Source organism: Pituophis catenifer, unplaced genomic scaffold (genome assembly GCF_029215685.1).
Source record: "Pituophis catenifer annectens isolate HBS135680 unplaced genomic scaffold, rPitCat1.0.hap2 SCAF_10, whole genome shotgun sequence".
NCBI classification, from domain to species: domain Eukaryota; kingdom Metazoa; phylum Chordata; class Lepidosauria; order Squamata; family Colubridae; genus Pituophis; species Pituophis catenifer.
In genome coordinates, this window is record NW_027256890.1 from 28839927 (window position 1) to 28860764 (window position 20838).

The 20838-nt window shown below is 49.0% G+C and overlaps 2 protein-coding genes across 2 annotated transcripts in view; both read left to right on the forward strand.

Moving 5' to 3' along the window:
* The first annotated feature begins 735 nt into the window (after positions 1–735).
* On the forward strand, positions 736–5331 carry LOC139322027 (gonadotropin-releasing hormone II receptor-like). The gene is made up of 3 exons (XM_070950998.1): positions 736–1287; positions 2938–3142; positions 4880–5331. The coding sequence occupies exons 1-3, from the start codon at positions 736–738 to the stop codon at positions 5329–5331; spliced, it is 1209 nt and encodes a 402-aa protein (XP_070807099.1).
* A 3345-nt stretch (positions 5332–8676) lies between these two features.
* Positions 8677–20838, forward strand: part of SCYL1 (SCY1 like pseudokinase 1) — a 41580-nt gene continuing 29418 nt past the window's right edge. The window contains 9 exon segments of the mRNA XM_070951220.1: positions 8677–8965; positions 8968–9053; positions 10629–10769; positions 13880–13945; positions 13947–14003; positions 16039–16107; positions 16109–16216; positions 16218–16261; positions 19608–19698. Of these exon segments, the coding sequence (XP_070807321.1) occupies positions 8743–8965; positions 8968–9053; positions 10629–10769; positions 13880–13945; positions 13947–14003; positions 16039–16107; positions 16109–16216; positions 16218–16261; positions 19608–19698 (885 nt within the window). The 5' untranslated portion in view covers positions 8677–8742.

The following is a 20838-nucleotide window of genomic DNA, read 5'->3' on the forward strand; positions in this document are numbered from 1 at the left end:
CTGTGGGATCATCAGAGGCTTTTATTTTTCTTTTAAAAGCATTTTTTTCCGCTGAAGAGGTTGTAGAAAAAATGTTTTTAAAAGAAAAAAAAAAAGCCTCTGATGAGGTGGGCGGGGTAAGCGAGCGGCGACCGGACCAGGGACCGGTTTGGGGGCGTGGCCAGCCAATGTTATTACCGGTTCTCGGAACTACTACAAATTTTTACTACCGGTTCTTGCGAACCGGTGTGAACCAGGAGCAACCCACCACTGATTTCAACACTTTTGGAAATAGGGGTGGGTGGGCTGGTGGAATCAACTAAGAGAGAGCTGGCTTATGTCCCCTTGCAGGTGTGTTGGGTGGCCTCAGTACCCCTGGATGAGGCTGAAGATGGCTGCCACCAGAAGAAGTCAAAACCGTGGCACACCCTTGACTGTTTTTCTGTTCCCGGCCACTGATGTGGACTAAGGTACCCTCCCCCTTTCGCCATGGAGACCCAGCATCCCAAATAAAGAATGATATCTTCCAAGTAGGACATCTTTCTGGTGGGAGACCAAAGTCAACTTGACCTCCTGAATCACTACCAGCTTTAAGAAGGACTCCTATCAGATGATCTCCTCAGCTATGTCTGAGTAGGAAGCCATGTCCCCCTGCTTCTTCCAAGCTCTTCGAAAAGTAGGACTTCCCAGAGAACCAGAGGGGACCCTCCCTGGCTGGGAGGCCCTGGTCCAGCTGATGGACCTTTATGGCGAAGGATGCTCTTCCTTTCTTGGGAAGCCTTGACGTTGGCCAAGCCAATGAACGCCACTCTCTGGGACCATGGCAGATCCAACAGCGTGGATGAGATCTTCAGCCCGAGCGAGGTTCCCAGGACCAGCTCCCAACTGCCCATGTTCTCCACGGCAGCCAAAATCCGCGTAGCCCTCACCGTGGTCCTCTTCCTCTGCTCCACCAGCATCAACGTCTCCATGTTGTGGAGCGTCACCAAGAGGTTTCAACGCAAGCCGCATCTCCGCATCCTTCTCATGAATCTGGCCGCTGCTGACCTCCTGGTCACCTTCGTGGTGATGCCGCTGGATGCCGTGTGGAATGTGACGGTTCAGTGGTACGCCGGTGACCTGGCCTGCCGGCTCTTGATGTTCCTCAAGCTGGTGGCCATGTACGCCTGCTCCTTTGTGACGGTAGTGATCAGCTTGGACCGCTGGGCAGCCATCTTGCACCCGCTGAGGGTCAGCAGAGCCAAGAGGAAGAACAAGGCAATGCTGTGTGTGGCCTGGGCCCTCAGTTTCCTCCTAGCAGTACCTCAGGTAAGTAGAACCCATATCGATCTAACAAAACGGAATTCAATAGCAATAGCACTTAGATTTATATACCACTTCATAGTGCTTTTACAGTCTTCTCTAAGCGGTTTACAGAATCAGCTTCTTGCCCCCAACCATCTGGGTCCTCATTTTACCCACCTCGGAAGGAGGGAAGGAAGGCTGAGTTAACCTTGAGCCGGTCAGAATCGAACTGTTGAACTGCAGCTAGCAGTCAGCCGAAGTAGCCTGCAGTACTGCACTCTAACCACAGTGCCACCTTGGCTCTTCAGTGTAGAGAAAAGGAAAGTTTTAAAATTAGGCAAGAAAAACCCGAAGTACCCATACAAACTGAGTTAAACCAGGCTTAATAGCAGGGACTATGAGAGGGATCTTGGAGTCTTAGTGGAAAACCAGCTAAATATGAGCCAGCAGTGTGTGGCAGTAGCCAAAAAAGCCAATGCAATCCTAAATTGCATTAACAGAGGGATTCAATCAAGATCAAGGGAGGTACTGATACCACTCTATAAAGCCTTAGTAAGGCTACACCTAGAGTCCTGCATCCAGTTTTGGTCACCACACTATAAAAAAGAGGTTGAGACTCTAGAAAAAGTGCAGAGAAGAGCAACCAGGATGATGAGGGGGCTGGAGGCTCAAACATACGATGAGCAGTTGCAGGAACTGGGCTTGGCTGGTCTAGTAAAGAGAAGGACCAGGGGAGACAGGAGAGCATCTTCCGATATTTGAGGGGCTGCCCCAGAGAGGAGGAAGGGGGTCAAGGTATTTTCCAAAGCACCCGAAGGCCAGACAAGGAATAATGGATGGAAACTGACCAAGGAGAGATTCAACCTAGAAATAAGGAGGAATTTCCTGACAGTGAGAGCAATCAACCCATGGAACAGAAGTTGCCTTCAGAAGTTGTAGGAGCTTCATCCCTGGAAGCTTTCAAGAAGAGACTGGAGTGCCATCTGTCAGAAATTGTGTAGACCATGGTATCTTTCTCTCTTTCTCGTATCTATCATCCTATCTATCTATCTATCTATCTATCTATCTATCTATCTATCTATCTATCTATCTATCTCTATCTATCTATCTATCTATCTATCTATCTATCTATCTATCTATCTATCATCTATTTCTCCCTCCCTCCCTCCACGTATCTCTAAATCTATCCTTCCATCTCTCCCTCCGTCTTGTCGGCCTGCCTGTCTTTCCCTCCCTCTATCCATCCATGCTTCTATCAATCCATCTATCCTTTCTCTCTCTCTCTCTCTTTTTCTGGTGTTTCTCTCTCCCGCCTGTCTCTCTGTATATGTCTCTCTGACATCTACATGTATCTAATTTAGAAATCTCCCTCAGAGGGACTCCAGCATTTGATGAGGAAGATGCAGTTTAGGCAACCATATTTTAAGGCAGTGTTTCTGAAGCGTGGCCCCTTTAAGACGGGTGGACTTCAACTCCCAGAATTCCCCAGCCGGCTATGCTGGCTGGGGAATTCTGGGAGTTGAAGTCCACCCGTCTTAAAGGGGACACACTTAAGAAACACTACTCTACCTCAAGGCTTGCTCTAACCAGAACTGAAATCTAGACCTTAATGTTGTGTTTGTGTGTGTGTGTGTGTCTGTCTTGTGTGGGAAACGGCCTTTCTTTTTTTTGCAGATCTTTGTCTTCCATACGGCCAGCCGGTCCCAGCCCACCCATTTCGTCCAATGTGCCACGGTGGGCAGCTTTGGGGCACACTGGCAGGAAACCCTCTACAACATGTTCACCTTTTCTTGCCTCTTCCTGGTGCCCCTGCTGGTTATGGTGCTCTGTTACTCCCGCATCCTGATCGAGATCTCAAGGATGATGACCCAAGCGCCGGGTGAGGCTTCTCGGCATGCACCGGCGGGCAGGGGGGCTTCCCTGGAAAGGACAGAGGGTGGCATGGTCAGCTGCAAGGAGAAGGTTTTTTACAAATAGCTCAAGATGGTAAATATTGTTCTCCATCTTCCTTTTTTTATCCACAACAACCCTGTGAGGTAAGCTGAGCTGAGAGAAAAGGAATGGCCCAAAATCATCCAGCCAGCTTTCATGCCCAAGGCAAGACTAGAACTCACCATCTCCTGGTGGCTGGTCCAAAGTCAGCCAGCTGGCTTTTATGCCCAAGGCAGGACTAGAACTCACGTCACCTAGTGATTAACCCAAAATCATCCGGCTAGCTTTCATGCCCAAGGCGGAACTAGAACTCTCATCTTCCAGTTTCTAGCTTGGCATCTTTACCATTAGGCTCTTGAAGGACATAGCATCCAGATACAGCTGGCTTCCTTGGGGCTCGGGGTCCTTTCCGAATGGAACCAATTCTGGTTTGTTCAGGAACCCATCATTAACCTATTGTATTGTATTGTATTTGTTTATTGAATAGCCCGAAGGCCTTTTCAAACAAAACAGAAAAGAAAAAGGGAAAAAGACAAAACAGTTACAGAAATAACAATCTAAAAGTATATGATATATGACATTAAAATTCTACAATATCAGATTTCAATAGCTAAATTGCCAAGACTAGATAACCCAAATAAGATAGCTCCTCTCTAACTCAGCTCATCTTTCTTGCAATCAATGAAATTCTTTTCGATATAACTGGCTCGTATTGCTGTCATCCTTTTAAGATAGCGAGTGATAGCTCTTACCAGGGGAGGAGAGTCAGCCCTCAACAGAAATGCTAATTTATACCTTAGATTCCAGTGGGGAAATTTATTTATAATTGGGGACAGATATTGTTTTCTTACTTCCTCATACAGCCTACATTCGAATATTATATGCGCCGTGTCCTCCACGACGTTTGCCCCACATATGCACGTTCTTTTGTCATACGGGATTTTCCAAAACGGCCGAAATTAACGTTGGTATCTAAAAGTTCGAATCTAAATAACAAATAACTGTCTCTCCACTGATGGCATTTCTAGATGTAAATACTTTTCCAGGGTGAAAGTTGTTTTAACTGCTGTCAGCAGTTTAAGGGAGTGATTAGTTGAAAGTCATTAACCTGTTCTGACCCAGCTCCCCATACAAACCCTCTGTAGTCGAAGCAATGATTCCTTTATTAGGAGCCCCAGCAGCCCCAGCAAAAAGTTTCTCTCCCACTGCAGGCTAACAAGTCCGTCCGGCCGGGAGATGAATAGTTGTTTGACACGTCTATTCCTCTCCGCCCCCTGCCTTTTATCCCCAGAGCTAGGGTGGGGCTTTGCTAGCAGCGGTGGCTCTTCCGTCCCAAGGACCGGCCCATAGATTTCCACTGCTCTCCTCTCCTCTGCCTTCTGCGCATCAGGTACTGGACCCAGCTGCTCCTCCTCTTCCTCATCAGCCACCTCCAGACCTGGGGGCTGTCGACTCTCCATCTGAGGGCTGATGGACGGGCCGGGCTCCACCTCTGTCTCTCTCTCTCTGCCTTCTCCATTCCCTCCTCTCCCTCGGAGCTCCCAGGTTGCCTTGAGGCTGACCCTGACTCCCTCGCCTTCTCCTCCTTCTCCTCTGATTCGGCTGCTGGATGGGCCGACGGCCGACAGGCCACAACATAACCCTAAAACATGGCTCTATCGTTGTCTCCTTCTTTCTCTCGCAGCGTCGCCGAAATCCAGGGAGGTCTACCTGCGCTGTTCACGCAATAACATCCCCCAAATTCGGATCCGCGCCTTGAAGATGTCGGCCATCACCGTCCTGACGTTTGTGGCCTGCTGGACGCCCTACTACTTACTGGGCCTCTGGTACTGGTTCTCGCCCGAGATGCTGACCCGGGAGCAGGTGCCCCCTTCGCTCGGCCACATCTTCTTCCTCTTCGGCCTCCTCAGCACCTGCCTCGACCCGCTCGTCTATTGCTTCTGCTCTTCACGCTACCGGACCAGCAAGAAGTTGGGCAAAGCGCTGTCTCTCCGCATGGCCTCCGGACAGGCATCCAGCATGAGCAACGGCCCCAGGCCAGAGATGGTAGTCCACTGGGCATGCAAACCAGGATCTCCCCGTAGTCCAAAACTGGCCTGGGCCAGGAAGGAGAAAGTGGCCGAGAGCTGCGTCTGAAACGGCCAACTCTCGGACCCCTGGCCCACTTTTCCTTTCCGATAAATTCCGATTCAGGAATATTTCCAGAAAGAGGAGGGGAAAAAATCAAATTATGACCCATATCTGAGTTGAAAGCAATGCAGAAATGAGTTCGAGGCTCAGATTAAATGATCCTGTGATATTTAAGTCTTGACTTTTGAATCAATTGGGAAAAATACAGGCAGTCCTTGATTTACAACCATTCGTTTAGTGACCGAAGTTACCACAGCACTGAAAAAAAGTTGTCTTTAAAAAATATTTTTCACATTTATGATCGTCGATTCTAAATTCAAACGCTTGGCAACTGACTCATGACAGTTAGCGTCCTGGGATCATGTGATCCCTTTTTTGCAACTTTCTGACAAGCCAAGTTAGTGGGGAAGCCAGATTCACTTAACAACCGTGGAAAGAAAAGTCGTAAAAAGGGGCAAAACTCCCTTAACAAATTTTGGGCTCCATTATGGTCGTAAGACTAGCTGTCATTGTCTGTGGCCATCTTCCGAGGCAATCTGAGCATCCTCGTTGATTCAGAAGTGTCTCAACTGATGAATTAGAGACATCCTTGAGATGGGCATCCGTACACATTTGATAAATAAAAATAAAATAAAATTCCATGACAGTGTGACTGAACTGGCCTTGAACTGTATTTCCAGACTTGAGTATTTTGATAAAAAAAAATTTTGGGGGAGGGGCAGCCAGAAATATTTTCACCCTTCTGTGAATGTTTTTTTGTTTTTCACAATTGCAGCCAGGGAAAAACTTTCTTAAGTGCAACACAGACAACAGATTAACAGAGTTGGGAGGGACCTTGGAGGTCATCTAGTCCAACCCCCCACCCAAGCAGAAGACCCTACACCATTTCTGATAGATGGCAGTCCAGTCTCTTCTTGAAAGCCTCCAGTGATGAAACTCTCACAACTTCTGAAGGCAACTTGGGTTGATTGTTCTCCCTGACAGAAAATTCCTCCTTATTTCCAGGTTGAATCTCTCCTTGATCAGTTTCCATCCATTCTTCCTTGTCTGGCCTTCGGGTGCTTTGGAAAAGTTTGACCCCTTTCCTCCTCTCTGGGGCAGCTCCTCAAATATTGGAAGATGCTCTCCTGTCTCCCCTGGTCCTCCTTTTCACGAGTGCTCAAGTTTCCAAACTGAAATCATTAAATGCCAGAGATCCTAAACAGAAGCCCCCAGATAAACACCTGAATACGTTGCAGAAAAACCCCAATACTAAATAGCTAAATAAAACATGGTTAAACTATCATTGTCAAATGTTTGTTTGTTAAGAATGTTTGCACAGGGAAGTTTTTTACACTACACGGACGTGTACTAACATTCTTAACAACCATTATCTGACAATGATAGTTTGATCATGTTTTATTTAGCTATTTAGTATTGGTTTGAGCATGGTCACATGATGAAATTTTGGGAGGCTTGGCAATTGGCTTGTACTTATGACAGTTGCAGTGTCCCACGCGATCCCCTTTTGCTACTTTCGGACAAGCAAAGTCAATGGGGAAGCCAGATTCACTTAACAACCGTGTTACTAAGTGAACAACTGCAGTGATTCACTTAACAACGGTGGCAAGAAAGTGGGGCAAAACTCGCTTAACCACTGTCTCACTTAGCAACAGAAATTTTGGGCTCAACTGTGCATGAGATGATCAAGTGAGCGCCTTGCTTAACGACTGTCTTGACTTGCGCCCATAATGGGCAGGCTCCATTACAGTCATAAGTCTAGAACTACCTGTAACAGGTCCTGAATTTACTCTTGAAATGGCTGCTTTAAAAGGTTTGTTTCCTAATAGTGCATCTCGGAAATAAATTGATTTGCCACTGATATTATATTTTAGTTGGCTGGATGATTCTTAATAAAAATAAAGAGTTTAAAAACTCCTCAATGTCAGTTCTTTCTTTTAATATTCATGACAAACGCCTGGCCTTTAAAGGGGTGAGTTGAAATTAATTTTCACCTTCCTTCTCCCTTCCTATTTTCCTTCCTTCCTACCTTCATTCTTCTCATTCCCATCTTCTCCCCTTCCTTCCTTCCCTCTCCTTTCCCCATCTTTTCCTTTCCTCATTCCCCTCCCCTTCTCTTCCCTATATTCCTTCCTTCCTTTCATTCCCATCTCCTCCCCTTCCCTCCTTCCTATCCTCCTTCCTTCCTTCTTCTCATTCCCATCTTTTCCTCTTTCCTCTTTTCCCTTCCTTCTTCTCATTCCCATCTCCTTCCTTCCTTATTCCCCTCCCCTTCCCTCTTTCCTATCTTCCTTCCTTCCTTTCATTCCCATCTTCTCCTATTCCCTCTTCTTCCTATTTTCCTTCCTTCCTACCTTCGTTCTTCTCTTTCCCATCTCCTTCCTTCCTTCCTGATTCCCATCTCCTGTCCTTCTCTCTTTCCTATCTTCCTTATTTATTTATTGGTTTGATTTATATGCCGCCCTTCTCCGGAGACTCAGGGCGGCTTACAATGCGTTAAGCAATTCTCCTTCCTTCCTTCCTTCCTCATTCCCATCTCCTGTCCTTTCCTCCCTCCTTCCTTCCCATCCCCCTTCCCGCCCTTCCTTCTTCTCATTTCCATCTCCTCTCCTCCCCTCCTTCCTATCTTCCTACCTTCATTCTTCTCATTCCCTTCTCCCCTTCCCTCTTTCCTATCTTCCTTCCTTCTTCTCATTCCCATCTCCTCCCCTTCCCTCCTTCCTATCTTCCTTCTCCTTCCCATCTTCTCCCCCTCCCTATCTTCCTTCCTTCTTCTGCTTCCTTCCTTTTCATTCCCCCACCTCCTGCCCTTCCCTCCCTCCCTTCTTCCTTATCAGAATCTTCTAGTATTTTTCAGCTTCGGTCACTTTAAGAGGCCGGAGAATTCTGGGAGTTGAAGTCCACCCAACTTCCAGGTGGCCGAGCTTGATAACCTGCTTAGGACCTCCTCCTCCTCCTCCTCCTCCTCCTCCTCCTCCTCCTCTTCTTCTTCTTCTTCTTCTTCTTCTTCTTCTTCTTCTTCTTCTTCTTCTTCTTCTTCTCTTCTTGTGGCTCCTTTTCTCCGGGGTTTTCTCTGCAGAGAAAAAAGGGCCCCCTACCCCCAGGACCCCCCCCGGTGGGCGGAGGAGGGGGAGGGGGGGTTTCCTCTTCTTTGCACTTATTGGGGTCTGCCCCCCACCTTTCTCCCTCGTGCAACCTTCTCCCCCCGCCCTCCCCCCCCCCGCTTGCAAATCCTCCCACCCTTCTTGCCAGCAAATCCCGTGTCTGCGTGTGGAAATGCAACACGCATCCCCGGGGGCCACGTTCACACAACCACCCCCCCAAGGAAAAAAAAAAAGGGGTCAGCAAAGGGGCCGCCGCTTGCATCGCCCCTGTGTGCAAGACGCGCGTCGCTCCCCGCGCACGTGTGCACGCGGAATGCACTCTGCACGCGCTCGGGGGCGCCCTTGTTTTTCCTTCCCAACCACTTCCGGAGGTTTGCCGGGAGGATCCGGGGCTGAGCCGTTTCCTCCGCCTCGCATTGCACACAAAAAAGAAGAGGTGACGTTGCCCGGGCTGCGCTGGGCGCTTCTGCAAGCGGGCGCCCCAGTTTCGCCCCCCCCCCCCGGCTCCACGATGTGGTTCTTCGCCCGGGACCCGATCCCTTCCCCTTCGAGGCCGCCTCCCCGCCGGAGCCCCCGCTGGCCCAACCGGGGGGCGTCTGGCAGCTGCACCGCGGGCGGAGGAAGGTGGGCCCGGGCTGGGGGGGCCTCGGTCCGGGGAGGAGGGGAGGGGGCTGAGCAGGGGGGGAGGGGGGAGGGGAGCAAGCTGTGGGGAGGGCTCTCCCCTTCCTTTGGGGCAGGAGGGGGAGGGAGGGGAGCAAGGTGTGGGGAGGGGTCTTTCCTTCCTTTGGGGCAGGAGGGGGAGGGAGGGGAGCAAGGTGTGGGGAGGGGTCTCCCCTCCCTTTGGGGCAGGAGGGGGAGGGAGGGGAGCAAGGGGTGTGTGTGGGGAGGGGTCTCTTCTTCCTTTGGGGCAGGAGGGGGAGGGAGGGGAGCAAGGGTGTGTGTGTGTGGGGAGGGGTCTCTTCTTCCTTTGGGGCAGGAGGGGGAGGGAGGGGAGCAAGGTGTGTGTGTGGGGAGGGGTCTCCCCTTCCTTTGGGGCAGGAGGGGGAGGGAGGGGAGCAAGGTGTGGGGAGGGGTCTCCCTCCCTTTGGGGCAGGAGGGGGAGGGAGGGGAGCAAGGGGTGTGTGTGGGGAGGGGTCTCTTCTTCCTTTGGGGCAGGAGGGGGAAGGAGGGGAGCAAGGTGTGGGGAGGGGTAGCCCCTTCCTTTGGGGCAGGAGGGGGAGGGAGGGGAGCAAGGGGTGGGGAGGGGTATCCCCTTTCTTTGGGGCGGGAGGGAGGGGAGCAAGGTGTGTGTGGGGAGGGGTCTCCTCTTCCTTTGGGGCAAGAGGGGGAGGGAGGGGAGCAAGGTGTGTGTGTGGGGAGGGGTCTCCTCTTCCTTTGGGGAAGGAGGGGGAGGGAGGGGAGCAAGGTGTGGGGAGGGGTCTCCTTCCTTTGGGGCAGGAGGGGGAGGGAGGTGGGAAGAAGGGGGCGTTGTGGTTGTCCACTAAGACTCCAAGGTCCCTCTCACAGTCACTGCTCTTAAACCTGGTTTGACCCACTCTGTATGTGCAGAGTGGGTCAAACCCACTCCCCATGTTTTTGGGGAAACACTGATTTCATGTCTTCTTCCCCGATCCTGTAAATCCCACTCATTTTCTGGCTGAGTTTCCCTATTACAGATATTGGTTTGTTTTTTCAATAACCAGGTTTAGCAGAGTTGTGTTAACACTGGGAAGAAGGTCCTAGCTGGGTTTTTACACTGTTCTGGGATTTTCAGCCTGGGTAACGTGAAGATGAGTTCAAAAATTCTCCACCTGCCATGCTTTTAAGATGTATGGGAGGGCTTGAAGGGACCCTAGAGGTCTTCTAGTCCAGCCCCCCCCTGTTCAAGGCAGGAGAGACCTCATAGCATCCCGATTCAATTTATCTTTTGAAAACAACCTCCAGCGATGAACCCCCAAAAGCCCAAGAGGCAAGCTAATCCATGGATGAATCGTCAGTTGTCATAAAGTGACAATCTAAAATCAATAAAACAGAAATGACAGAGATAAAAAGATGCTCAGCGCCTCCTTCCCCTTAGTGACTAGCTAGGATTTCATGGCTCTTCTTAAACCTAGGCGAGTGGGGTGGGGGGGGGGCACTTGGATCCGGAGAACTGACAAATTGATCATGGCCTGATTGTGGCCATTCTCTCTCAACCCTTGTTCGTTTTCATTTCCGCAGACCACGGGCGAATCGGTCTCCCTTTTCGTACACGAGGTGAAGCCGAGTTCCGAAGAGCAGATCCAGCTTGCCAAAACGGCCTTCAAATTCCTCAAGACGCTCCGGCACCCCAATATCCTGTCCTACATTGATGGCTTAGAGGTAGCTTCAAGATGCGGTTTGAGCAACAGGCGTTTGGAACCTCTTGGGGTGCAAATGCCGAGTCTTCCGTTGTAGATGTATTTATTTTTATTTTTATTATTATTATTATTATTACTATCAAGCTCAGAGAGCATCACGGAACGCCTCGTTTCCACCCTCAGCTACAAGTATTTTGCTTTATTGCTTTAGGGGTGTCAAACTCGATTTCATTGTGGGTCACATCAGGGTTGTGTTTAACCTGGGGAGGGGATGGCGGAGTGGACGTGGCCAAGGTGGGCGTGGCCAGCTCGACATCACTTGTGTCGGGGGGCACCTGTGGTGGCCAAATGCTAAGGCAGGACTTCCTTCCTTCCCTCCTTCCCTCCCTCCTTCCTTCCTTCCTTCCTCCCTCCCACTCTCCTCCTCCCTTCTTCCCTCCCTCCTTCTTCCTCCCTCCCTCCCCCCCTCCTTCCTCCTTCCTCCTTCCTTCCTTTCTCCTTCCTTCCCTCCCTCCCTCCTTCTTCCTTCCTTTCTCCTTCCTTCCTTCCTCCCTCCCTCCTTCCTTCCTTCCTCCTTCCTTCCCTCCCCTCCCTCCCTCCTTCCCTCCCTCCTTCCTTCTTCCCTCCCTCCCACCTCCCTCCTTCCTTTCTTTCTCCTTCCTTCCCTCCCTCCCTCCCTCCTCCTTCCCTCCCTCCTCCCTCCTTCCCTCCCTCCTTCCTTCCTCCCTCCTCCCTCCTCCCTCCTTCCTTCCTTTCGCCTTCCCTCCCTCCCTCCTTCCTTCCTCCCTCCCTCCTTCCTTCCTTCCTTCCTTCCTTCCTCCTTTTCTTCTTTTTCCTTCCTTGCTCTCTTCCCATCTCCCTCCTTGCTCTCTTCCCATCTCCCCTTCTTTGCCTTTCCCTTTTCCCTTTCTCCTTTCCTGTCCCTTCTTGCATGCTCAAATGCAAAAGGGGAAGAAACAGTTCTCCTTCTGTTTTGATTTTAATTTGTTTTGTTAGCCCTCTCGCCAGTGAAAATAGCCCCGGGGGGGGTGGATCTGCTGGTAGGGGGCATCACAGGCTGGTCCTTTGCCTGATTCCAGGGCAGCCCCCCCAGGCCAGATCTAAGCACCCTGCAGGCCGGATCCGGCCCGCAGGCCTTGAGTTTGACACCCCTACTTTATTGAGACGTTTCATTATCTAAGTAGGTAACATCATCAGTTGGAAGTGAGTGTGGAGTTTGCTCAGTTTATATAAAATCTCTTGCTTGTGTTTGACGGAGAGAGAGTTTTCTCCTGGGTGGTTCCTTGATTAGGGTATTGTTTTTCTGCTTCCTTGTTTGGTGTAATCCCTGCTTATCTGGTTTTCTCTTTCTGGGGGGTCCCTTGGAGTTCTCCGAGCTTGGTTGTTGCCATGCAAATGTTTCATGAGCCAAGATCATTGGTATGTGTGAATGTGGAATTTGTTCCCTGTTCATATATACTCGTTTGGTTTCAGAGCGATTTTCTCCTTGGTGGTTCCCGGATCAAGGAAATATTTTCTGCTTAATTGTTTGTCTGGTGTTAATCCCTGCTTATCTGGCTGTTGCCCTCCTATTTCCTGGTCCTGTTGTTGCTCTTCTTAGCTTTTTTTATTGTGTGTAAATGTGATTTATCCCCTGTGAAAGATCTGCAAGAAAACTAACCAAACTCAGAGCGCGCCAGGGACCCTCGCAGGTCAACCCCGAGCTACAAATATTCTCTTCTATTGAAACCAGCACATTGGCAACTAGCTGTTGTAGCCTGTCCAGCTGCCGGCCCCCTCCAGCAGCCAAATCGGAGGAAGAGGAGGAGGCGTGGGAGTCGGGGGTCAGCATCAGGCCAACCTGAGAGCTCCGAGGGGGAAGAGGGAATGGAGCTGGCAGAGAGAGAGAGGGGGACAGAAGCAGAGCCTAGAACAGTGATGGCTAAAACCTTTTTGCCATCGCATGCCAGGAGAGGGGGTGAGGGCGGGGGAGAGTCACGCGCGCATGTGCCCACGCGCATGAGTGTGCGCCCAAACCCCCTTCCCCCGCCGCTCCTGGCACATGATGGCCTGGTAGGCCCGTTTTTCTTTCTTACCTGGCTCCAGATCCTCTCTGTGTATCTGGGAAGGGCGAAAACAGCCTTTCCCACTCCCTTGGAGGCCCTACGGAGGCTGAAAGGGCCCATTTCCCCACTCCCGGTGGGACAGGAAGTGACATTTTTTTGCTGTCCCCAGCCTCCAGAACTTCTCTAGGAGTCTCTAGGAGCCTCTCTAGGCTGGGGACAGGAAAAAAACGTCACTTCCTGTCCCACCGGGAATGGGGAAATGGGCCCTTTCAGTCTCCGTAGGGCCTCCAAGGGAGTGGGAAAGGCTGTTTTCGCCCTTCCCAGATACACAGAGAGGATCTGGAGCCAGGTAAGAAAGAAAAATGGGCCTTCCCCACCCCCACCCCCCCAGGCCCTCCAGAGGCAGGAAACAGCCTGTTTCCCTACTTCTGGTGGGCCCAGAAGGCCCGAAAATCAGCTGGCCGGCGCGCGCATGTGCCCCAGAGCTGAGCTGGCGTGCCCACTAATATGGCTCTGCGTGCCACCTGTGGCACGCATGCCATAGGTTCGCCATCACGGGCCTAGGCCGTCCGTCAGCCCTCAGATGGAGAGTCAACAGCCCCCAAGTCTGGAGGTGGCTGATGAGGAAGAGGAAGAACAGCTGGGTCCAGTGCCTGACGTATGGCTGCGCAGAAGGCAGAGGAGAGGAGAGCAGTGGAAATCTATGGGCCGGTCCAAGGGACGAAAGAGCCACCGCTGTTAGCGAAGCCCCCACCTTAGCTCTGGGGATAAAAGGCAGAGGGCGGAGATGAATAGATGTGGCAGACAACTATTCCTCTCCCTGCCAGACGGACTTGTTAGCTTGTGGTGAGAGAGAAACTGTTTTTTCCGGGGCTGCTGGCGCTCCTAATAAAGGAATATTTTGATTTAACTAAAGAGGGTTTGTCGTGTTTGGGGAGCTCGGTCAGAACACTAGCAAATATCCATCCATATGTCCAACGATTTGTGATGGTTTTCACAACACACTCTCCTGCCGTTCCCCACTTGCCTCCCCACCCCCCATATTCCTCCATGGTGAGAATGACGTTTTCTTCTTTGGTTTTTGCAGACGGAGAAAAGTTTACACGTGGTCACCGAGCCGGTGACGCCATTGCCGGCTTACCTGGAATCGCGGGGGGGACGGGAAGGGTTTGAGCGAGCCGGAGATTTCCTGGGGTCTTCATCAGATTGCGGTGAGTGCCGGTGTCAGGCGTGCTTCCTTTCAATACTCAAGAAAGAAAAAACCCGACTCCATTTTCATAGAGAAAGGTAACTTTTACTGAGTATGAACTGAATGCAGTCAAAGAAAAACAAAGTCTGAAGCAAAAGGCGTGAAAATCACATATAGAAAGCATCCCCAAAAGCCTTCCCCCAACTATCCAGCATAAATCATCCAATCCACAATTCCCCCAGGGGTCAGACGTGGGGTGCAACATCTGGTGGTGCCATCCTCCTGCTATGCCATGACAGTCGACCTTTCTTTTATTCTTTCTTTTCTTTTATTAAATTTGTATACCGCCCTACTCCCGAAGGACTCAGGGCGGTGAACAGGCACAAAATAAAACACGTAAATACAAAAGTTAAAACATGATTAAAACCCAATTAAATGATTTTTGCCCGAGACAATTTAAAACTCCCAATAATTTAAAACAAATTAAAATTTCAGTTTAAAAATTTAAAAGAAGGAGAGAAAATTAGGCCAGGCCGGCCTGCTGGAATAGGAGTGTCTTCAAAGCACGGCGGAAGGTGCGCAGATCCGGGATCCTCTGTATCGTTCCAGATAGTAGGTGCCCCCCACAGAGAAGGCCCTCCCCCTGGGGGCCGCCAGTCGACATTGTTTGGCTAACGGCACCTGGAGGAGCCCCTCTCTATGGGAGCGTACCGGCCGGTGGGAGGCTGTTTGTGGTAGTAGGCGGTCCCGTAAGTAGCCAGGTCCTAAGCCATGGAGCGCTCTAAAGGTGGTAACCAAAACCTTGAAGCGCACCCGGAAGACCACCGGGAGCCAGTGCAGCTCGCGCAGGAGAGGTGTCACACGGGAACGCCATGTTGCGCTCCCATGTTGACCTTGAGTTGTTATCAGCTTCAAAGAAAACGCTGAAGAAAAGTTTCTCTCCTCCACCAGCTCACTTTCCCCCTCCCAAGCATTTCAATAGCTCCCCCCCCCCTCCGCCCCCCCCCGTTTCATGGCAGCTGAGCAAGCAGGCCTTCCTGCAGAAGAGACATTATTCCTAAAAGAAAACCAGAACGATAGAAAACAGATAATTACAGCATTAAAGACATGACAATAAGCAATAGATTTAAGGTTTATCAGGATATTTGGAGTGAAACAATTGCAGGTGTTTTGGAGCTCGAACATCTCGCTTATTTACCCATTCAGCTTTAGATAACGCGAAATGTTTCCAGGCCACCAAATACTGCACCTTACCACGATGTTTTCTAGAATCCAAGATTTCCTTGACCTCAAAATGCTGTTCCCCCTCGATTAGTATGGGGACAGGAGGAGGGTCTTGGTCTGGACGTAAAGGGGGACGAACGCTCCGGTTTCAGCAAACTAACATGAAATACCAGATGAATCCTCCGCAAGTTTTTGGGTAACTCCAATTGCACGGTAACCGGGTTAATGATACGGACTATAGGAAAAGGACCCACGTACTTGGGTCCAAGTTTTTTCGACTTTTGGGTAGCTTGCAAGTACTTAGTGGAAAGGAACACCATATCTCCTACCTTATAATCCCAACCCTGAATCTTTTTCTTATCGGCCTGGGTTTTATGAGCTCAGTGGGCTTCATCCAGAGCCTTACGTGTTACTGACCAAGTGCCACGTAACTGTTCAATCCACTCAACCGAGGAGGGTGTCTCTGGGTTTTCCTGAGGCAACTCCGGAATGGGTATGAAATCTTGGCTGGAGGCCACTTTAAAAGGAGTAAACCCAGTACTGCTATGTATAGACCCTGCTATTCATTCATTTATTTATTTATTCCATTCATTCATTCCATTCATTCATTCATTCATTCATTCATTCATTCATTCATTCATTCAGTATATAAATAACTAGTATTATTTATGTATTTATTAGGTGTATATCCGGTGTTTCCCGCAGGGATCAAGTGGGTTGTGTGAATTCAGCCCCCTTGACCAGGCTAAGGGTCAAGATATGTCAGATCCTTGGCCGTGACCTGTGACCCCTTCCTTGACCGTCTTCTGACCCTCTCCCCTTTCCTTCCTTAGAAAGCCCTCAGTTTCCTGGTCAACGACTGTCATCTCGTCCATAACAACGTCTGCCTGGGCGTGGTTTACGGTGGACCGTGCTGGCGAGTGGAAGCTGGGTGGCTTGGATTACATGTGCTCGGCCCAGGGAGACGTCACCGTGCCACGGAAGGGGGTCCCCGAGCTGGAGAAATACAACCCCCCCCGAATTATCCGACAGCACCAAAAACGTTGGCGAGAAATGGTGGGTTTACCTCTTTTTCTCTCTCCATGTTTTAAATCAGTATTTTTAAAATACAGGGAGTCCTCGACTTATGACAGTTCGTTTAGTGGCCGTTCAACATTACAACGGCACTGCAAAAAGTGAAATTCATTTAATTTTGAGATAGCACCGCAGTCTGACAGACGGACAAGACTGACACCAGTCTGACACCAATGGTAAGAATATGTGAAACCTACCGCTGCATGTGATGGATTGCATGGACATAAACTTTGCTTTTAGCTGGGGGGGAAATAAAACTTTGCTTTTAGCTGGGAGGGAACCCGAGGGGGGTTTAGAGTCGGGTTTCCTCAGATGTGCCAATAAAAAGGTAAAGGTGAAGGTTCCTGTTCTGCCCCAGCTCCGGATTCCGGGAGGATATTGACACACACCAATGGTCCTAATCAAATTTATTAAGTAGCAAGAATAAACAAGACCGGCAAAGGTTGGCAACCAGCCCAGAAAGCAAAATATGATAAACCAAAATACTCTGATTATAAATACAAGTTGTTTCCAGCAAAAAAGCACTAGCTGCGTGTGACTTAAATAGGCTAAGGGAGTGGCCAATTATCCTCAAGCCTTACTCTCGAGGAGACCTCCTCCTCCTCCTGAGTAGCCACTCCTGCCTTTTGGCAGCCCTGTGTGCTCGAGCATTGAGGAGAGGCTTCTCCACTCCGCTGTCTCCACTTGAAGGAGCCTCTGGAGGTTCTGAAGGCCCTGGCTGAGTCTCTGCCTCTGGCACCACATCCTCTTCAGCCTCCTCGCTGTCCGACGTGAGCGCCGGCTGTGCCGGCTGCTGGCGCAACACCACACCAGTTTCCTCATCGTCAGGATCAGCCACGATCCGCGCTGGTGGGCCACAACAGTTCCCCTCGCACATATGTGCTAGTCGTTCCCGACTCTAGGGGGCAATGCTCATCTCTGTTTCAAAGCCGAAGAGCCAGCGCTGTCCAAAGACGTCTCCATGGTCATGTGGCCGGCATGACTCAACGCCAAAGGCGCACGGGAAAACGCTGTTCCCTTCCCACCAAAGGTGGTCCCTATTTTTCTACTGGCATTTTTTACCTGCTTTCGAACTGCTAGGTTGGCAGAAGCTGGGACAAGTCACGGGAGCTCATCCCGTCACGCGGCACTAGGGATTCGAACCGCTGAACTGCCGACCTTTCAATTGACAAGTTCAGCATCTTATCCACTGAGCCACCACGTCAATATGACATGACTAATAAATCTATACTTTGAGGAACATGCCTGCCTTGGAGTTTTGATTCCTTTGGGTGTGTTCTTGGAACTCTGACATCCAATTACCACCCAATTTCGAAAATCCATTAGAAAGAGAAAAATCAATCTAATTTCTGAACGGGTTGCGGGAGGAATCCTTTTCAGGAATGCTTAAAAGTATCTGCACCGATTGGAGGCCTACTATGCAAGTGGGATCCTTACTTGCCAAGGGCTACACCGGACACCCCTGAAAGCTTTGGGGCGCCCCTTGGAGACTGTCTTATCGGTTTCTGCCCCAGAGTCATTTTCATTACAAAGTAAGAAATTATTAACCACTTTCCAGGGATCTAATCAATAAAAGTTAAGCTCAATGAAAAGTGTTTAAATTTAGTTTTGGCTTCTCTAACTCTGGCGAGGGCAAGCAGCAGGTCAAAGATCAAAGGTAAAAATCAGTTTTGCTGATTTTCTAGCTGCCAGTCAGGATATGCCACTCATGTCTCCTATATCTACAGATGTTGAGACTCTGGAAAAAGTGGAGAGATGATTAGGGGATTGGAGGCTAAAATATGTGAAGAACATTTGCAGGAATTGGTTATGGTTAGTCTAGAGAAAAGAAGGACTAGGGATGACACAGTAGCAGTCTTCCAGTATTTGAGGGGCTGCCACAAAGAAGAGGAGGCCCAGTCTATTCTCCAAAGCACCCAAAGGCTGAATAAGAAGCAAAGGTTGGAAACTAATCAAGGAGAGAAGCAACCTGGAACTACGGAGAAATTTCCTTAGGTTCTCCTGCTTGAGCAGGGGGCTGGACTAGAAGATCTCCAAGGTCCCCTCCAGCTCTATTTCTATTCCTAGTCCTATCCCTATTCCTGTTTCTTCTATTTCTATTATTTCCATTCGTATTCCATTTCATTTCATTCCATTCCATTATTCTATTCTATTCTATTCTATTCTAATATCTATTTCTATTTCTATTCCATTCCATATTTTCTATTCTATTCTGTTCTATTCTGTTCTATTCTATTCTATTCTATTCTATTCTATTCTATTCTATTCTATTCTATTCTATTCTATTCTATTCCATTCCATTCCATTCCATTCCATTCCATTCCATTCCATTCCATTCCATTATTCTATTCTAATTTCTACTTCTATTTCCATTCCATTCCATTCTATATTTATTCCATTCTATTTCATATATTATTCTATTCTATTCTATTCTAATTTCTGTTTCTATTCCATTCCATTCCATTCCATTCCATATTTATCCTATCCCATCCCATCCCGTCCCGTCCCGTCCCGTCCCATCCCATCCCATTCCATTCCATTCTATTCTATTCTTATTCCTAATTCCTATTCCTAATTCCTATTCATATTCCTATTCCTATCTCTACTCTACTTTACTCTACTTTACACCTATTCCTACTCTACTCTACTCTACTCTACTCTACACCTATTCCTATTCCTATTCCTATTCCTATTCCTATTCCTGTTCTATTCTACTCTACTCTACTCTACTCTACTCTACTCTACTCTACTCTACTCTATTCCTAACAGTGAGAAGAATTAATCAGTGGAACAGAAGTTGCCTCCAGAAGTTGGGGGTGCTCCATCACTGGAGGCTTTTAAGAAGAACCTGGACAGCCACTTGTCTGAAATGGGACAGGGTCTCCTGCTTGTGCAGGGGGTTGGACTAGAAGACCTCCAAGGTCCCTTCCAACTCTTTGTTATTCTGTAATTTCTTTCCCATAGCTGGTACCTTGCCTTGGAAACAAGGCAGGCTCACACAGTGCAAATGCGAAGCTTTGTGTTAACATAACTAAAGGCTGAATGCACACATCTGTATACAGTGAAGACATCCAGGTTTCAAAGGGATGGCTCGATTCACACGCAGCTCTTTATTTGGAATAAGGCCCTCCGCAAAGGCACAAACCTGTTTTTAACCTGGTTTTGTCTTTTGTGGGAATCCCTTCAAGCATAGATCTGTCTGTGTCGTATTTTGGAGGGTGGTGGTGGTTTAAATCTGTCTTGGAAACAAACTATCCACGGGGGGGGCATGGAGCTAGTCCTCATGATTCTGACTTGACTCGAACTTGCTTCCTGTGTGTGGTCTTAGGTCAGCAGACATGTGGCGATTGGGCTGCCTCATCTGGGAGGTTTTCAACGGCCCCCTGACCCGATCGTCCTCCCTGCGGTCCCTCAACAAAGTGAGTCTGTTTGGCGACCCTTTCCCAACAGTTCGTTGAGTAGGGGTTGACTGAGCTGACCCCGTTTCCTGGGTTCACACAACCCCATCAACTGTAACCGAGATTGACAGTTCGCACCGTTGGTTGGTTGGTGGTGAGAATACAGGTTTTCTCTGATGCATGAATTGGGCTGGGTACAGATGGACAAAATGGTCTTCCAGGGCGGACACGGAATGGACCGAATAGAGGTAGCTAGCTTTGTAAATCACGTGGTGGTGTGAATTCCCTTTCTTTCTTTCTTTCTTTCTTTCTTTCTTTCTTTCTTTCTTTCTTTCTTTCTTTCTTTCTTTCTTTCTTTCCTTCCTCCCTCCCTCCCTCCCTCCCTCCCTCCCTTCATTTCTTCCTTACTTTTTCTTCTAATTTCTCCCTTCCTATTTCTTTTGTCCTTCCTTCCTTCCTTCCTTCCTTCCTTCCTTCCTTCCTTCCTTCCTTCTCTTCCTTTCTTTCTTTCTTTCTTTCTTTCTTTCTTTCTTTCTTTCTTTCTTTCCTTCCTTCCTTCCTTCCTTCCTTCCTTCCTTCCTTCCTTCTCTTCCTTCCTTCCTTCCTTCCTTCCTTCTCTTCCTTCCTTCCTTCCTTCATTTCTTCCTTACTTTTTCTTGTCTAATTTCTCCCTATTTCTTTTGTCCTTCCTTCCTTCCCTTCCTTCCTTCCTTCCTCCCTCCCTCCCTCCCTCCCTCCCTCCCCTCCCTCCCTCCCTTCATTTCTTCCTTACTTTTTCTTCAGTCTAACTCCTCCCCTACTATTTCTTTTGTCCTTCCTTCCTTCCTTTCTTTCTTTTTTCTTTCTTTCTTTCTCTTTCTTTTTTCTTTCCTCCCTCCCTCCCTCCCTTTCTTCCTTACTTTTTCTTCAGTCTAATTCCTCCCCTCCTATTTCTTTTGTTCTTTCTTTCTTTCTTTCTTTCTTTCTTTCTTTCTTTCTTTCTTTCTTTCTTTCTTTCGTTACTTACTTCTTCACTTCATTTCTTCCTTAGTTCTTCAGTCTAATTCCTCCCCTCCTATTTCTTCCTTCCTTCCTTCCTTCCTTCCTTCCCTCCTTCCTTCCTTTCTCTCTCTCTCCCTTCCTTCCTTCCTTCCTTCCTTCCTTCCTTCCTTCCTTCCTTCT